At 34.2% G+C, this 13,502-nt stretch overlaps 1 protein-coding gene across 1 annotated transcript in view; it reads right to left on the reverse strand.

The window, feature by feature from the left end:
• Positions 1-5,500: 5,500 nt before the first annotated feature.
• LOC141434472 (suppressor of lurcher protein 1-like) overlaps positions 5,501-13,502 on the reverse strand; it is a 105,069-nt gene continuing 97,067 nt past the window's right edge. Inside the window, exons 12-15 of the mRNA XM_074096892.1 lie at positions 11,797-11,987; positions 9,894-10,101; positions 6,223-6,458; positions 5,501-5,592 (exon numbers count right to left, since the gene is read on the reverse strand). Coding sequence (XP_073952993.1) covers positions 5,501-5,592; positions 6,223-6,458; positions 9,894-10,101; positions 11,797-11,987 — 727 coding nt within the window. The remainder of the gene's footprint in view (positions 5,593-6,222; positions 6,459-9,893; positions 10,102-11,796; positions 11,988-13,502) is intronic.

The following is a 13,502-nucleotide window of genomic DNA, read 5'->3' on the forward strand; positions in this document are numbered from 1 at the left end:
TATGTAGATAAATAATAATACATGTTTTAAAAGAGTGATGGAAGAAATATATAACAATACAAAACAAATATAACTGAATGATATCTACTTTAATTTTTGTAAAACTATTATCATTATATTATGAAAATTTTTGATTGTACAAAAAAGTGGTTCAGTGTAGGTTAAGTTTATTTTTTTATTTTTAACAATGATGTAAAGTTGTATTTTTTCTATGGATTCTATCGTATGTAGTATTCGTTCTTTGCTCTTTGCAAATCGAGTCACGAATCGTACCAAAAACATTCAATCACGAGGCTTAAATTCGAATACGGTTCTTTTTACATTCAAGAGTATTTTTCAACTTTTCTGCAGATCAAAAGGCATAACGTTGATCGCATCTATCTAAACCCCATCAGTCAGTGGATAAACCGTTTTTATTCTAGTTAAAAAACGATTTTTCCAGGCAAATATTCGGATTTCCTTCTAAACTCTCTAAAATGTGAAGTTTGAACTTCGATATTGATCTCTGAGTCGTCGTGACTTGAGTGCTAACGGAATTGTGACGTGTTACCACGATCGTCAAAATCATTATTATATCACTTGACAAATCTATAGTAAATTAATAGTTTTAAAAGCACTAGAAAACACGCTTTTATAAATGCACGTAAAGACAAAAAATAAATTATAGATCGTTCAAGTTGTCTCTATTTCTGGGCTGAAGTGTAAACTATGTGCTTTTAATTATAATATTTGATTGTAAAAGCGTAGGGCGCCGGAACAGGAATAAGATTTTGCAACAAGATAAACAAGAACGTCTTTCCTGTTCCAGCACCTCACGCTTTTGCGATCCAATATTATAATTAAAAGCACATAGTTTACACTTCAGCCCAGAAATAGAGACAACTTGAACGGTCCATAATTTATTTTTTGTTTTTACATGCATTTATAAAAGCGTGTTTTTCTAGTGTTTTTTGAACTATTAATTTATTTTATACTTTTTGGTCTTTGATAACGAAATATTTTTAACATTTATACATTTATTTTAAGTAGGCGAATGAGCCCGCATCCTCTCTATCTCCGCCAGTGCGTCTGTATTTGCATGGTGTTTTATCTGTCAGCTTAGAACAATGGAATTCCAGTGCCTATGTTCCGACTTCATCATTAGACCTTGAAACCTAATCGTGGTCAAAGTTCATTACAAGACTTTTCTAAGAAATCCAAAACACCACAGTACCATAAATTATTGTAGTGTCATCAGAACTACATACAGCTGCCAATATTCATTACGCTACGACATTGGAAGATGGTTAAATTAGTTACCTTAGATTCCATTACATAGTTAGTTACATACAGGTCGACCTAATAAAAGCGCGTTAAAAAGTCGTCTACATGATAATTATCGTCACTACATGTCATTCCTGATTCTCTAAAAAGTTATCGACGGTGAAGTATCAATTACCTCCTAACTGTTAATTTCAAACATGCAACTTAGGATATATATTTTTTCAGCCGGGTTTTGATTTTTTAAGTTCATTGTTTTATTTCGTATTTACTGGTTCTTCACCACATCGCTTTCTTCCCTAATTCTATACTGTTTGACACAAAGAAGCGGTGAAAACGATTGCTATTACCAGTGTGTTAGTTTAGACAATAAGGCTCCTGAAGCCGTTAGCTAACGCTTCTGACGCTCGCGATCGCAATCAAATGTCATTTGTCATTGTCATTTGTCAGAAACGTTAGGCAATACGGTCTCTGGTTCCTTCGCTGTATTTTCTACCCAAAGTAAGTTCCCAATCCGCACTGGGCCCGCGTGGGAACTACGGCCCAAGCCCTCTCATTCTGAGAGGAGGTCTGTGCCCAGCAGTGGGGCGTATATGGGCTGGGATGAAGTATTTTCTACCAATAGATGCAAAGTTTCTACAAAAGCATGGATTTAAATGTGGCATACTTGAGCTGTTGGAGAGACTACATAAACTTAGTCAAAACGTGAAATTTTCTTGTAAATGTTTTTAAAGTTAAACATTATTACTTAGTCATAGTGACTAACTAGTAACTTAATAAATACAGATTTTCTAACAACTACGAAATAAGAGAATCCGGTGGTATGTCGGAAGAAAATCATAACTCAATTGATACTCGAGTGAGATAGGTCTTTGTAACTAAGCTTGAATTCTATTCTGTCTGATTCCATACAAAAGCCTTTGTCTTCAATTTATTCCATTTGAAATATAATTACCGGAAGGTATACCGCGACATAGATGTGGTTTCCTTTGCCTTCATCTTTGATAAAGTCCGGATAAGCCGACTGTTGAACGTGTCTTGCTTGAAGTGATCGATTTGAGACGTTGTTAATATTAATGGGATATTTAATATAATGACCGTTAAGTTATCAATAAAATTAATTAATACACAGGAGTCTCATTTTACTGTTGTTAAATTGAAACCTGCTTTCAAAATGTAAAGATCGTTATAAATACGAGTATCGCGTCTATAAGTAAATTTTATCAATTCATAAAATCAGCTAATTGACAAGATTTCATTTTTTTTAACATCTGTTAATTACTACAGGAATCGAAAGAGTTTTGCCTCCTGAACATGGGAAAATATTTATTATAATTGAGTTCTCCATATTAAAAAAAATACAAACAATTGAAAAAATATGTCTGAATTTGCCAACACTACTACAGAATAGATATGTTTCCTTTGCCTTTATCACCAGAAAAAGGAGCTGTCATAATTTTGATAATTTGTCTCTATGCAACGTCTACGTCAGATTTACGTGATCTTTTTTTTAAGAGACTAGACAAAAGTAATGGATCTATTGTGTCGTAGTTTTGAAAAAATTGTAATAAATTAATTAATAGTTGTAGCGAAATTTCTAAAATATCAGCGTTTTTCTCTTTCCAAACAGAATACAGAGAACGAATCAAATTATAGTCTTAGAAATATGAAATCTTGTCAATTGCTAGTTGGACGCATCTACCAAGGGTTCCATGAACATTTTTAGATAAATCAAAATAAATACTTATGGAGTCGTATCAGATATTTATGCACGCTTTCTTGTGACAGATATTGGTGGTGAATTAGAGAGCTTAACTTTTTTATTAATGTTTAAAACAAAAAGTATTAATTAATTAATAACCAAGTGTGACTGTGTTGTCTGTGGGGTAATAGTTACGAATATATTTTTGTATGTTGTTAAATAAAAAATTATTTCGTTTCATTTCATTTCAAGTGCATGGTCACTACAATAGGCGTGGGGGTTTTACTTAAATATGGTTGTGAACGATCCATTATTAACTACTGAGGGTGTAGGGTTGGTTTGTTCACGTCTTCAAAATCACTAAATACTCACCAAGTAGTTCCAGAAATGACTTTGCGCCTCGTATTACCGCTTTAGGTGACAATCCGTTTTGTTTTCGTGACAGCTCCCCGCAATCTCGAAAATTGATAGTAGCTACTTGATTAGCGAAGTAATGCGATGGCTGCTTGATAGGCACCTTTTATACCTTATTCAGGCACTTAAAACTATTATTTAAGTGTTGTTATGTATACGTATACGATAAAGTCGATAGTTTCGTCTTTCAAATTTGAAAATAGATTATAAATCTAATCGAAGGGGCTATTTTTAGAATTATTATATTTAGGGGCTGTTTCACCATCCATTGATTAGCGTTAACCAACGGTTAAATGTGATGCCGTCTCCGTCTATTCGAACAAAACAAATAGTGACGGCATCACACCTAACCGCCAGTTAACGCTAATCAATGGATGGTGAAACAGCCCCTTAAACTAGTTTTTTTTTTGTTGTCTACCATCACCTTACATTTTATTCTTTTTATTGTAGAATTATCTAATCGAAGTCTATTTCGCTAATTCATAACTTTACCAGCTTTATCAGCAGCTTTGCCCGCAGCAGTCTAATATTTAAATAGAAATTCAGCAATTGCGCAAAAAAAACCAAGGCAATGCCCAAAATTTCATTAACGTTGCTTAAAAAGCACTCGAGACATTTCTAATCCTAACAGTTGAGATTCCTCGATTTTATTTCGATTCCGTGGAAATATTGGGATAAAGTAGTCTATCCGTTATTGTATTCCTAGTGTACCCCTACCTGTTAATAGTACATTATTGCCGAGGCCAGGAAAAAGGGATTCGTGGATTAGTAGAGTTACGCTTCGTCCATCAATAAATACGAATCCAGGAATTGCCATTTCCGCTGAGGCATATATGTACCTAGTGCTTTTCTCTAATAATGCGAGAAAATAAAGTAAAATTATTAAAATATTAAATTAAATGCATGGCACGGTTTTAAAATTTTACATTTTTGCCCTGCAATTTCCTTTTGCTACTTTTTTCGGTATTTGAATTGTCCTCAAACTCGAAACATTAAAAAACAGAGTGAAACTGGATGAGACATTTTCAAATACGCCGTTTCTTTCTAAATTAACTCAGTCTTAGAATTAAAAAAAAATCGGTAGAAGGAATTTGATCTTCGCGAATATTTGGCTGTTTGTGTGCATTAAAAAAGTAAAAAAACTATGTGTCCTGGCCGCTCATTTTTATTTTGTGGCATTCCATAAGAAAGAACTTCGCGTACTATATTTGCGACAGTTAGGCGGACATTTCCGAGCATATTGGAGAAAAGTATCATTAACTTCCGAATCCTTTCTAAAAAAAATACATAACAGCTGGAATAATGGACACACTCACATCTTTTGGAATTCTGTATTTTTTGAATCTGAACCTCACGACCTATGTCTAGTTTCGATCTAAATGAATAGCGCAATCAAATATTTCTAGGAATCCGGACCCGGGGCTTGGTTTCGTTTTGCTACCCAACCCTTACCACGGTATTCGAAATAACGTAAGTGTAGTCCGATTTCTATAGCACATACGCTATCTTGTGTTCCCTAGTTAGTATTATTATTTATTAAAACTCTTAATAACTATTGTATTTCGACGAGTACTGTACCTAATACTTTATTCATATCTCTTTCGATATTGCAAATGGAATTTCGATGAAATTGCTTTTGTATAATAAATTAGTTCAGTAACTAAATACATATTACATTCAGTTTCTACTCCAGGTACTATAAATTTTGTCCATTATTCATATGTATTCAAGTATTACCTAGACAGTCAAGCAGTGGTCATACCAGGGAGATAGGGATAAACTTTATACTAAATTTTTTACTTGAATGAAATGGAACAAAATCATAATCGTGTTCAACAGTTGTCTCGAATTTTCTACGAAAAATAGATGACAATTTATCAGTATTCCAGCTGTACCTAATTTACAATTAAAATAAAAACAGCGTTGAGATTGGTTCAATCGATCCAGATAACTTAGAATAAAAATATCTATGCAAGATTACGACATCTCTTTTACGTACCTTTGGGGGTTCAAAATGTGACGTGTGATTGACATTGTATATCCCATGCTTTTTCACTAATGAAAGAGTATTAGTGACTAATGTAATAAAACACAGTACAAGCAACAAAAATATTTATTTCTTCTTTAAAATATTGAACATTTCAGATGTCTGTAGACTTCTCGGATGACATCAAACGCGAACGTCAGCAATATCAGGTTTGATGTATGAAACGCCCCTAGAACAATGGGATAGGATTACGGGATTATTTGAAGCAAGGCCTATTATAGTCCGTGATATGACGTGCCATTGGCTTGTACCGGCAAGTCATGTCTATTATTAATGACGTTGACGTCGGGAGTAGAAAATACCTCACGGTGGGTGATTGACTGTCTTTTGGTAGATCGAGGTACTGTTACTTGGGGCTTATACTGTTTCGAGTTTGATGAGTGAAAACTGCGAGGTTTGTTTTTAAAGTTTCACTCCTCCAGTTCACTGGTTAAGTGCTTTTTTTTAATGCAATGCCTGATTCTGAACACTATTTCTTTACTTTTAAAATTATTTGAAAGTGCTTGAATTGGCAACCAGAAAGTTACCGAAAATAATGAAATAACTATTATTAGTAAAAAGACATAAATTTGAATTATGACAACAATTACAGTAAGTACTTAAATTATCGCCAGTTAGCATAATTTTAATACGTAGACCAAAAAGTTAGGCCACATTAAATGTTACTTAATAACCATGAAGTCGCTCTCGGCTCAAATTTTTTTACGTCAGTTGTTTTGACTGGAAAAAATGAGCCGAGAACGCCTTTACAGATATTCGCCCACAACAACTAAATATTTCAAATTGACACAAACGTTACCTCCGTTATCCGACTCCGGCATAGTGATGCTATGCATCACTGAATCCCTCAGGAAGATATAATCCGCTTTGAAACCGGTGCCGTCAAGCCTGTCGTTCGACCGAAATGTGACCCTGAGAAAGTTCCTCTGTGAAGTCACTTGAAGCTCTTTGAGTTGCCCACAGTGCCGATGGCTCTCCGTGTCGACTATTTGACTAGAAAACTGTACGTAGTCGCTTGCCGATACCGCTGCGCATCTGGAAATATTGTTATACGTAGATGACTTTTTTACACTTTCTATATCGACTGAATGCAGCACTAAGTAAAATATTTTTACTAGACTAATGATAATATGAATAAATTATTATTATTATGATAATAATAAAGCCATTTTTTCCCAAAAATAAAGTGAACCTTAGATATATAGTTTGAAATGTTAAGAACTGGAGAAGTTTTTGGAAGACCTAGATTTTTCTACTGTTTTTTGAATTGTGCAATGTAAAGCTAAACTTGAAGATTTTACTTTTCTGTTTTCACACTTCATTGGCTAATTTTTTATGCTTTATCTAAATGAAAATAATGTTTTAATGGAACACGTATTCAAATGAAAACTTTTGTACAGGCATATAAAAAGGGCTGTGGTCGGGATTAGTGTTAATTAGCCCCAAAATGTGTTACAGGTGTTAACTAGTCATAATGACATAATGATCTACCAAATACTACACATATGTATTGTAATTAAATGTGTATAATCGGTTCCTTTAAATTAAAAAAAAGACATTGCGTGCAGTTTTGTTAAAGTATAAATAAAGAAAGAAAAAATAAAGTGATACCAAATCTCAATCAAGGCATAAATATAAAGATCAAAAGTTCTGTCGTTTTCATATAATTTATTCGGGCTTCAAAGGTGCAGTAAACAACCAAAAAAGAGACACAAACCATGCCAGAAGAACGTTTCACTCAGAATGATAAATGTGTTATTGTGATCGTTAATCATCCATCGAAAAAAAATTAAAAGCAAGATGCTAACTTGCTTTATTTTAATGGAATAAGTCATACATCCAGATACCTTTTTAAGTATTTTGTTTGTACTCTGCTACTCGTATAGGGGATCTTTGACTAAGCCTTCCTGTTAACTTTCCCCTGTACCTGGAACGCTGTATGCTTTATATATGCGCTATTATAACTTTGCCGTTCCACTATGAATGTATATAATATATACAGATGTTTTTAAATTCTTCTCCTCTCTCCTAAGCAAAATCTACGCAGTTGATATGGTTATTGACATATATAGATAGACTTCTCTTTTTGATTGTGCTGTAAGAGCTACCTTTATACCAATTTCAAGTTTAGCATCATTTTTATAGAAACGTCTTTTTTTTACTGATCCAATGGGTAGCAGAACTGAGTATTTGGTATTCATTTTAGCTTGAAATACTACGCATACTACGCGTAAAATAAAAAATAAAAATAGGTCTTGACAGACGGGCAGATGGACAGACAGACAGACGCACACCAAAGTGATGCTATAAGGGTTCTCTTGTTGCTAACTGAGGTACAGAACCCTAAAAACAAAAAAATCGTATACAAACGAATATTTAAGTATAAATGAGAAGATTCTAAACTGTGCATAGAAATCGTAAGTTGTAAACAAATCTCCATAACCCATAATGCAATTTACAATATTTACCATAATTAATCAAACGTCAAACTATAATATTTATAACTTAATACATTTAGTAATCTCCACGGAACTGCCATTCATGAATATGTAATGGCAAAAGATATTACTAGATATTACTGAATCTGTTTCACACATCCTGAATCGAGTTGACATTCCACTATGTTATTGAGTAACATGTGCATTCGTTTTTGTAGTACTTTTTTGAACAATATTGTAAACATTTAGCTTATCCCTTAATAGTATTATTTGTATGGTTTCGACTTTTTTAACATTATCTTCTTTGTTTCTGTTGTTCTATAAATCGTTCAAAGGTTAACAGATCCCTTTATGAGATAAGTTTGCTTTTGTATACCGGGTGTGGCCTGTAATATGGGCAAATAATTAAAACACACATCGTACCCGTTAAACTGAGCAACATTACTTCAGCGACTTTTAAAAATAATTAGTATTTTAATTTTTATTACACTTTAAACTTGTGTCTACTCGTGACCATGACCACTGTAATGTTGCCGAAACGTCGAGATAAACACTATTCGTGTGTGTTAGCGTGATAAGTCCTGTGCGTGGTATTTTGACTATGAGTGAAAATCACGAAAGTTTAAGACATTATACTTTAAAGTTTATTCCAAGAAGCAATGTAAAGCAAAATGTTTGATTTGTAGCGTGACAGGCGTCGTCACCTGGGGTCTAGGATGGCGTACATTGAATTTACGATTAAATTTGTTAGAAAAAAAAAACAAAAGTTGAGTTTTGATTTTAATTATGTGGGGCCATGATGAACCAATTACCGGTGACCTCTAGAGCCTCTGTTTTTAATATTATCCCCGGTTCTGGGCCCCACACAGTGTACCTATCTTTTTCTAAATGTGAACTTATTATTTTTATTAGTTTTATGTATAATAAAGAATGTTTATAATATAATACAACTTGTCCATAGGCTTTTAGAAAGCAATACATCTCGACTGTCACCAAAACATCTTCTATAAAATAGATCGGGTTTTCTTTTCCATATTGCGTTTATTCAATACAAAACATCGCTACCGCATTGTTGCTAGACGTTCGGCATGCGACGTGCGAAATAAAATCCTTCGCACGACTTTTGTCAGACGCAGGACACGCTAATATATTTGGGACAAGCTACGTGGGTGGGGAACGAATTCTTACGCGACATAAAAGTCTGAACATATCTTTATATCCTACCTACATGACTTACGCTTAGTTTACACTCATATCGTATTATTGAATAGACTTTAATTTAATTTTAATTTCCTTCAGTCTGGATCATCAGTTTGTCAGTCCATGAAGGTTACACAATTATTCTCTCGTCAGTTTACAAGCTTTTATTTAATTTCACCTGTCCCGTTGTCTATCTGTAGTCAAATCTTGCAAGTTCAATTCGACCAACTAGTAGTCAGATTGACATGAAATTTGGCATACTTATGTAAATTGCGTGACAATACAATTATCCTGGTAATGACATTCTGGTAGTCCGACCAGGATCGTCTCCGCAAGACGGAACTCTTCAACGGTTAATGGCATCGACTTGAAATTTTGTATGCAAATGTAGTTTGGGTGACAATGCAAGGAAAGTTGGCAAAAAGTGCAGTCAGCAAAAAATGCTTGTATTAAAAATGTATTTTCTTGCCAAAAACATTATATTTACCAGAATGATGGACAGAACTGGTGCCAGAATAAGTATCTAACCGAAGTCTATCGAGATAAGGAATATTGATCACTAAAGTGTTTGAAAAATGGTTCGCCAATTTTTAAGCCACAACATACATAATTATCGTTGGAAGTGTGAAAACTTTTAAAACCACTCCAGATTGTCACAATTCAAGAGGAGTAAGACGAGGCATGGATCTCAATTGCGATTGGTCAATGCCTCTCCGTTTTTAAAAAAGAGCAGCACCTTTACTCAATAAATGGCATTTTAACTTGATCTGCGAAAGTAATCCAGAAAAACCAACAAAAAGCAGATCGAATAGCAATGAAGGCAAATACTCACGGCACCACACCCTCCACGTCGAAATACGTAAAATGTAAATGTACTTTTTCGTTTTCATTCCCATAGAAAAAGTAATTGCATTCTGTATCCCGCGGATACAAGCCGGGATAGTTCGGCGACGTCACTGCTCCCCTCCCCCACTCGCTGCTATTAAATACGAAGGCACATGGAAATTCCATAAGTTGGTTCCCCGTTGATATCCCATAATCTGGAACAGGAGTTTCTACACATTACAAGTTGGTTTAACTTTTACCTAGAGGTACTGAATACTGATTCCGAAATATATCAGTACATCTTTATGTTTTGTTTTGAATACCGACTATAATAGATAAGATTTGTCAACCACACCAAAAAAAAAACATGAAAAATAAACTAAATAAAATTTCGTGTGTTGTAAAATTTACCAAACTATGTACTCAAATATTCCGGATTGGATTGTGGACATCGTCTGGCTGGTGATATTAAATTAAGAAAATAAAAGTAAATTCAAAAATAACTATTTGTCTGTCTGTCTGTTATCACTTCACGCTTAAAAAGCTAAACCGATTCCGGTAGATAAAATTTGGTATGGAGCACTGGTGAAGAGTAACAGGTCATCATTCAGCTTCATTCAGCTTTGCCGCCCCGGGCCTCTGACGGACTTAGTCCGCCACTGGTTGCCAGAACTGTGAGAGAACTGAAACCATCTCCACACCAAATTTTATGAAGGTTCAGCGGTTTGAGCGTGAAGAAATAACAGACTGACCGTTACTTTCGCATTTTTAATATTTGTAAGGATTTTTTTATGCAGCCCGTAATATTATAAAAAAATTTTTTTTTATATATAAGAGGTAGAAAACTAGCATGTGGGACACCTGGTGGGAAGCAATCACCGCCGCCCATGGACACCTGTCAACACGAGGGGTATCACAGGTCCGTTGCCGGCCCTTTGAGATGCTGATAGGCCTTTTTTGTACGTTTTAGGCGTGTATTATGTTAACTACTGGTCAAAGACCCAACTAAAAGGTTGCTTTTCATAAAATATAATTAACTATTCTTTTGCTATTTTTTTAAAGATTTTTTTCTTTATTTGGGCTAAGTATCAGCTATTGCGATTTCATCTCGGCCATATAGAAAAAGCTCGTTGGTTATTAGGTCAATTACGCCCTAATGGCTTTCCTTGTTTGCTACTTTCTTGTTTCTTACATGTCAGTTGGTGTCAAAAGTAATGAAGATAATTTTTAGGACAGATACGGATTCTCTTTTCCGTCTAAATCGAGTATTGAAGCACTGTTTTTTTATTAGTAGTTAGATTATACTAGGTTCGATAGATGGTATCACGCACTTTTGTCATTCACTCTATAATGTGATTGCTTGGCATAATCGGCTAAAAGATGTGGCTTTATATTTCATCGAAAGAAGTCGATGTTCTTTTAAATCTTCTAAACATCTCGTAATGATTTTTTTTATTCAAGAGGATACTTAAAATAAATAAAACCATTCCTTTTTCAATTACTATTGTTTTAAATATAAATAATACAAAAACCTATACGTAGGTTTACTCGTTGACGCCAAGTTACGACAATAGAGGACATATAATTAGAAAAAAGTCCCGTGTGGTGTCAAGGTTAGAATTACACCTCTCCATTTCTTCCATGGATGTCGTAAGAGGCGACTGAGGATATACTATAGGTTAAAGTATACCGTAGGCGACAGGCTAGCAACCTAAAAATGCTTAAAGTGGCTCCGAAGCGGTAACGTTTCGTGTGCTCTGCCTACCATTTGGGAATACAGGCGTGATGTTTGTGTTCGTATAATTAGAAAAATCGTGATTTATTTCTAGTTCCACAAAAATGAAAAAATCATCTAATACAAAACAGATAGGTACTCACTACAAACTACATAACTAAAGTTTTACACTCACCTTCTACAAAATAGTACGATATCTTAAACCCCCTACTATGTCTCGACGAGTAAATCCCTCTAAACTCAATAGACATTTTCGGTCCATTCGACATTATTGGCTTTGGTACATCGTTCCCACAAAAGGAAGCCATCTTTTCGAGTCGACCGTCCACGTATAAAAACACGTCGAGAGAATCCATGCTCTCGCAGCTGTAACAGAGTGATTCCATGAATAGTATTTAGGGATTGAGGTTGTTTACGTATCAAGGATTTGAATTCAGCTTATCTCAAAGAATGGGGATTGTTCGAAGCGTTTGGTCCGCGGAGGAGATTAGCGGGTGCTGGATTTGGATGCAACTGTTAGCTTGAATCATCAATTGGGTCAATCAATTTTTTACTATAGCTTGTTGCCATGGTAACGTCTACCAAGTTACTTATTAAAAGTATGATTTTATGGGATATAAATCTACTAAAAGTTAAGAGTTGTGACAGTTTTACGGCAATTCCTTCATGGCTCATCTGCAATCATTTCTCTAAGAATGTGTGTCACTGATGTCTCGTAAGTTACGGGACAAAATAAAATGCACTAAAAAGTAAAAAGTAATTAGGTTACGTTAAAACAGACATGTACAGGCAAAGAAACTGAATCACGTAATCGGAGCAAACTTTTTGCTGCATGATGACATTTCATTAATCTCCCAAATAAATCATCGTATTGAGGGTTTCTCTGACAGGCTAGATGGCGCTAGGATCGCTGGGTCCGTTTGACAACAACTTTGACATTTTTATCACGTTTGTGATTGATTCAATAACTAAATAAGTCAATCGCAAAAAAGACCAACGGACTTCTTGATACTAACGCCATCTAGCGATTCAATTTCCGTCATTGCAGGTATATATTCGTCGTCGACGTGTTATTAACCATATTATCTGATACCAATGTTAGTAATAAATGATTATTTCTTGGCTAAGCGTAACCAAAAACAATCGATGATAATAATCCATCAAAAGAAGAATTATTTTATTTATTAAGTACGCACATAAATGGTGTAAAACTACAGAAAGACTTCAACCATCAAGTAAATTTAGTGAAACTTGATTCTATTGCAATTACGGTAAGCTTTTTATTACTTAGTATGAGGAAATATAAGAAGAACCAGAGAGAATTACTTATTCAGTTGGTACAAATATGTATGTAATTATGGTTCTTATATGATACTTATTTTAAATATGAATAATTTAATAATACTTCAACCATCTAGACGACGGAATATGATTAACATACCTATAGTTTTAATAAATGTCGCGGATAACTAGCAAGAAATATAGTACTAACATAAGACGATTTAGGGTCTGTTTATAATTTTTTTGATAATTTCCTGTTATTTTATTTGACAATATCTATGATGATATGACAGACAATGTTAAATCAGACCAAGCAGACGAAGACAGCATCATTGATTTTGGTAATATAATGGAAACTTAGAGAGTAGTAAAACAGGGACGAAAGTAAAAGTTAAAAACAGTGCAATCATTGTTTTTCGATAAGATGTGTAAGTACTAATTAACTTAATTTTATTTAACAAACCAATCTATAAGATAGCTTTAACATTGCAGATGATAATGATCTTCAAGCACAGATGATATCACAAAATAAAAAAAGCAAAAATTCAGAACAAGCTCTTCAAAATTTGCTCAATATTTAGATGTTGAGCAACATTGAAC

The sequence above is a fragment of the Choristoneura fumiferana genome, chromosome 13 (genome assembly GCF_025370935.1).
Source record: "Choristoneura fumiferana chromosome 13, NRCan_CFum_1, whole genome shotgun sequence".
Lineage (NCBI taxonomy): Eukaryota > Metazoa > Arthropoda > Insecta > Lepidoptera > Tortricidae > Choristoneura > Choristoneura fumiferana.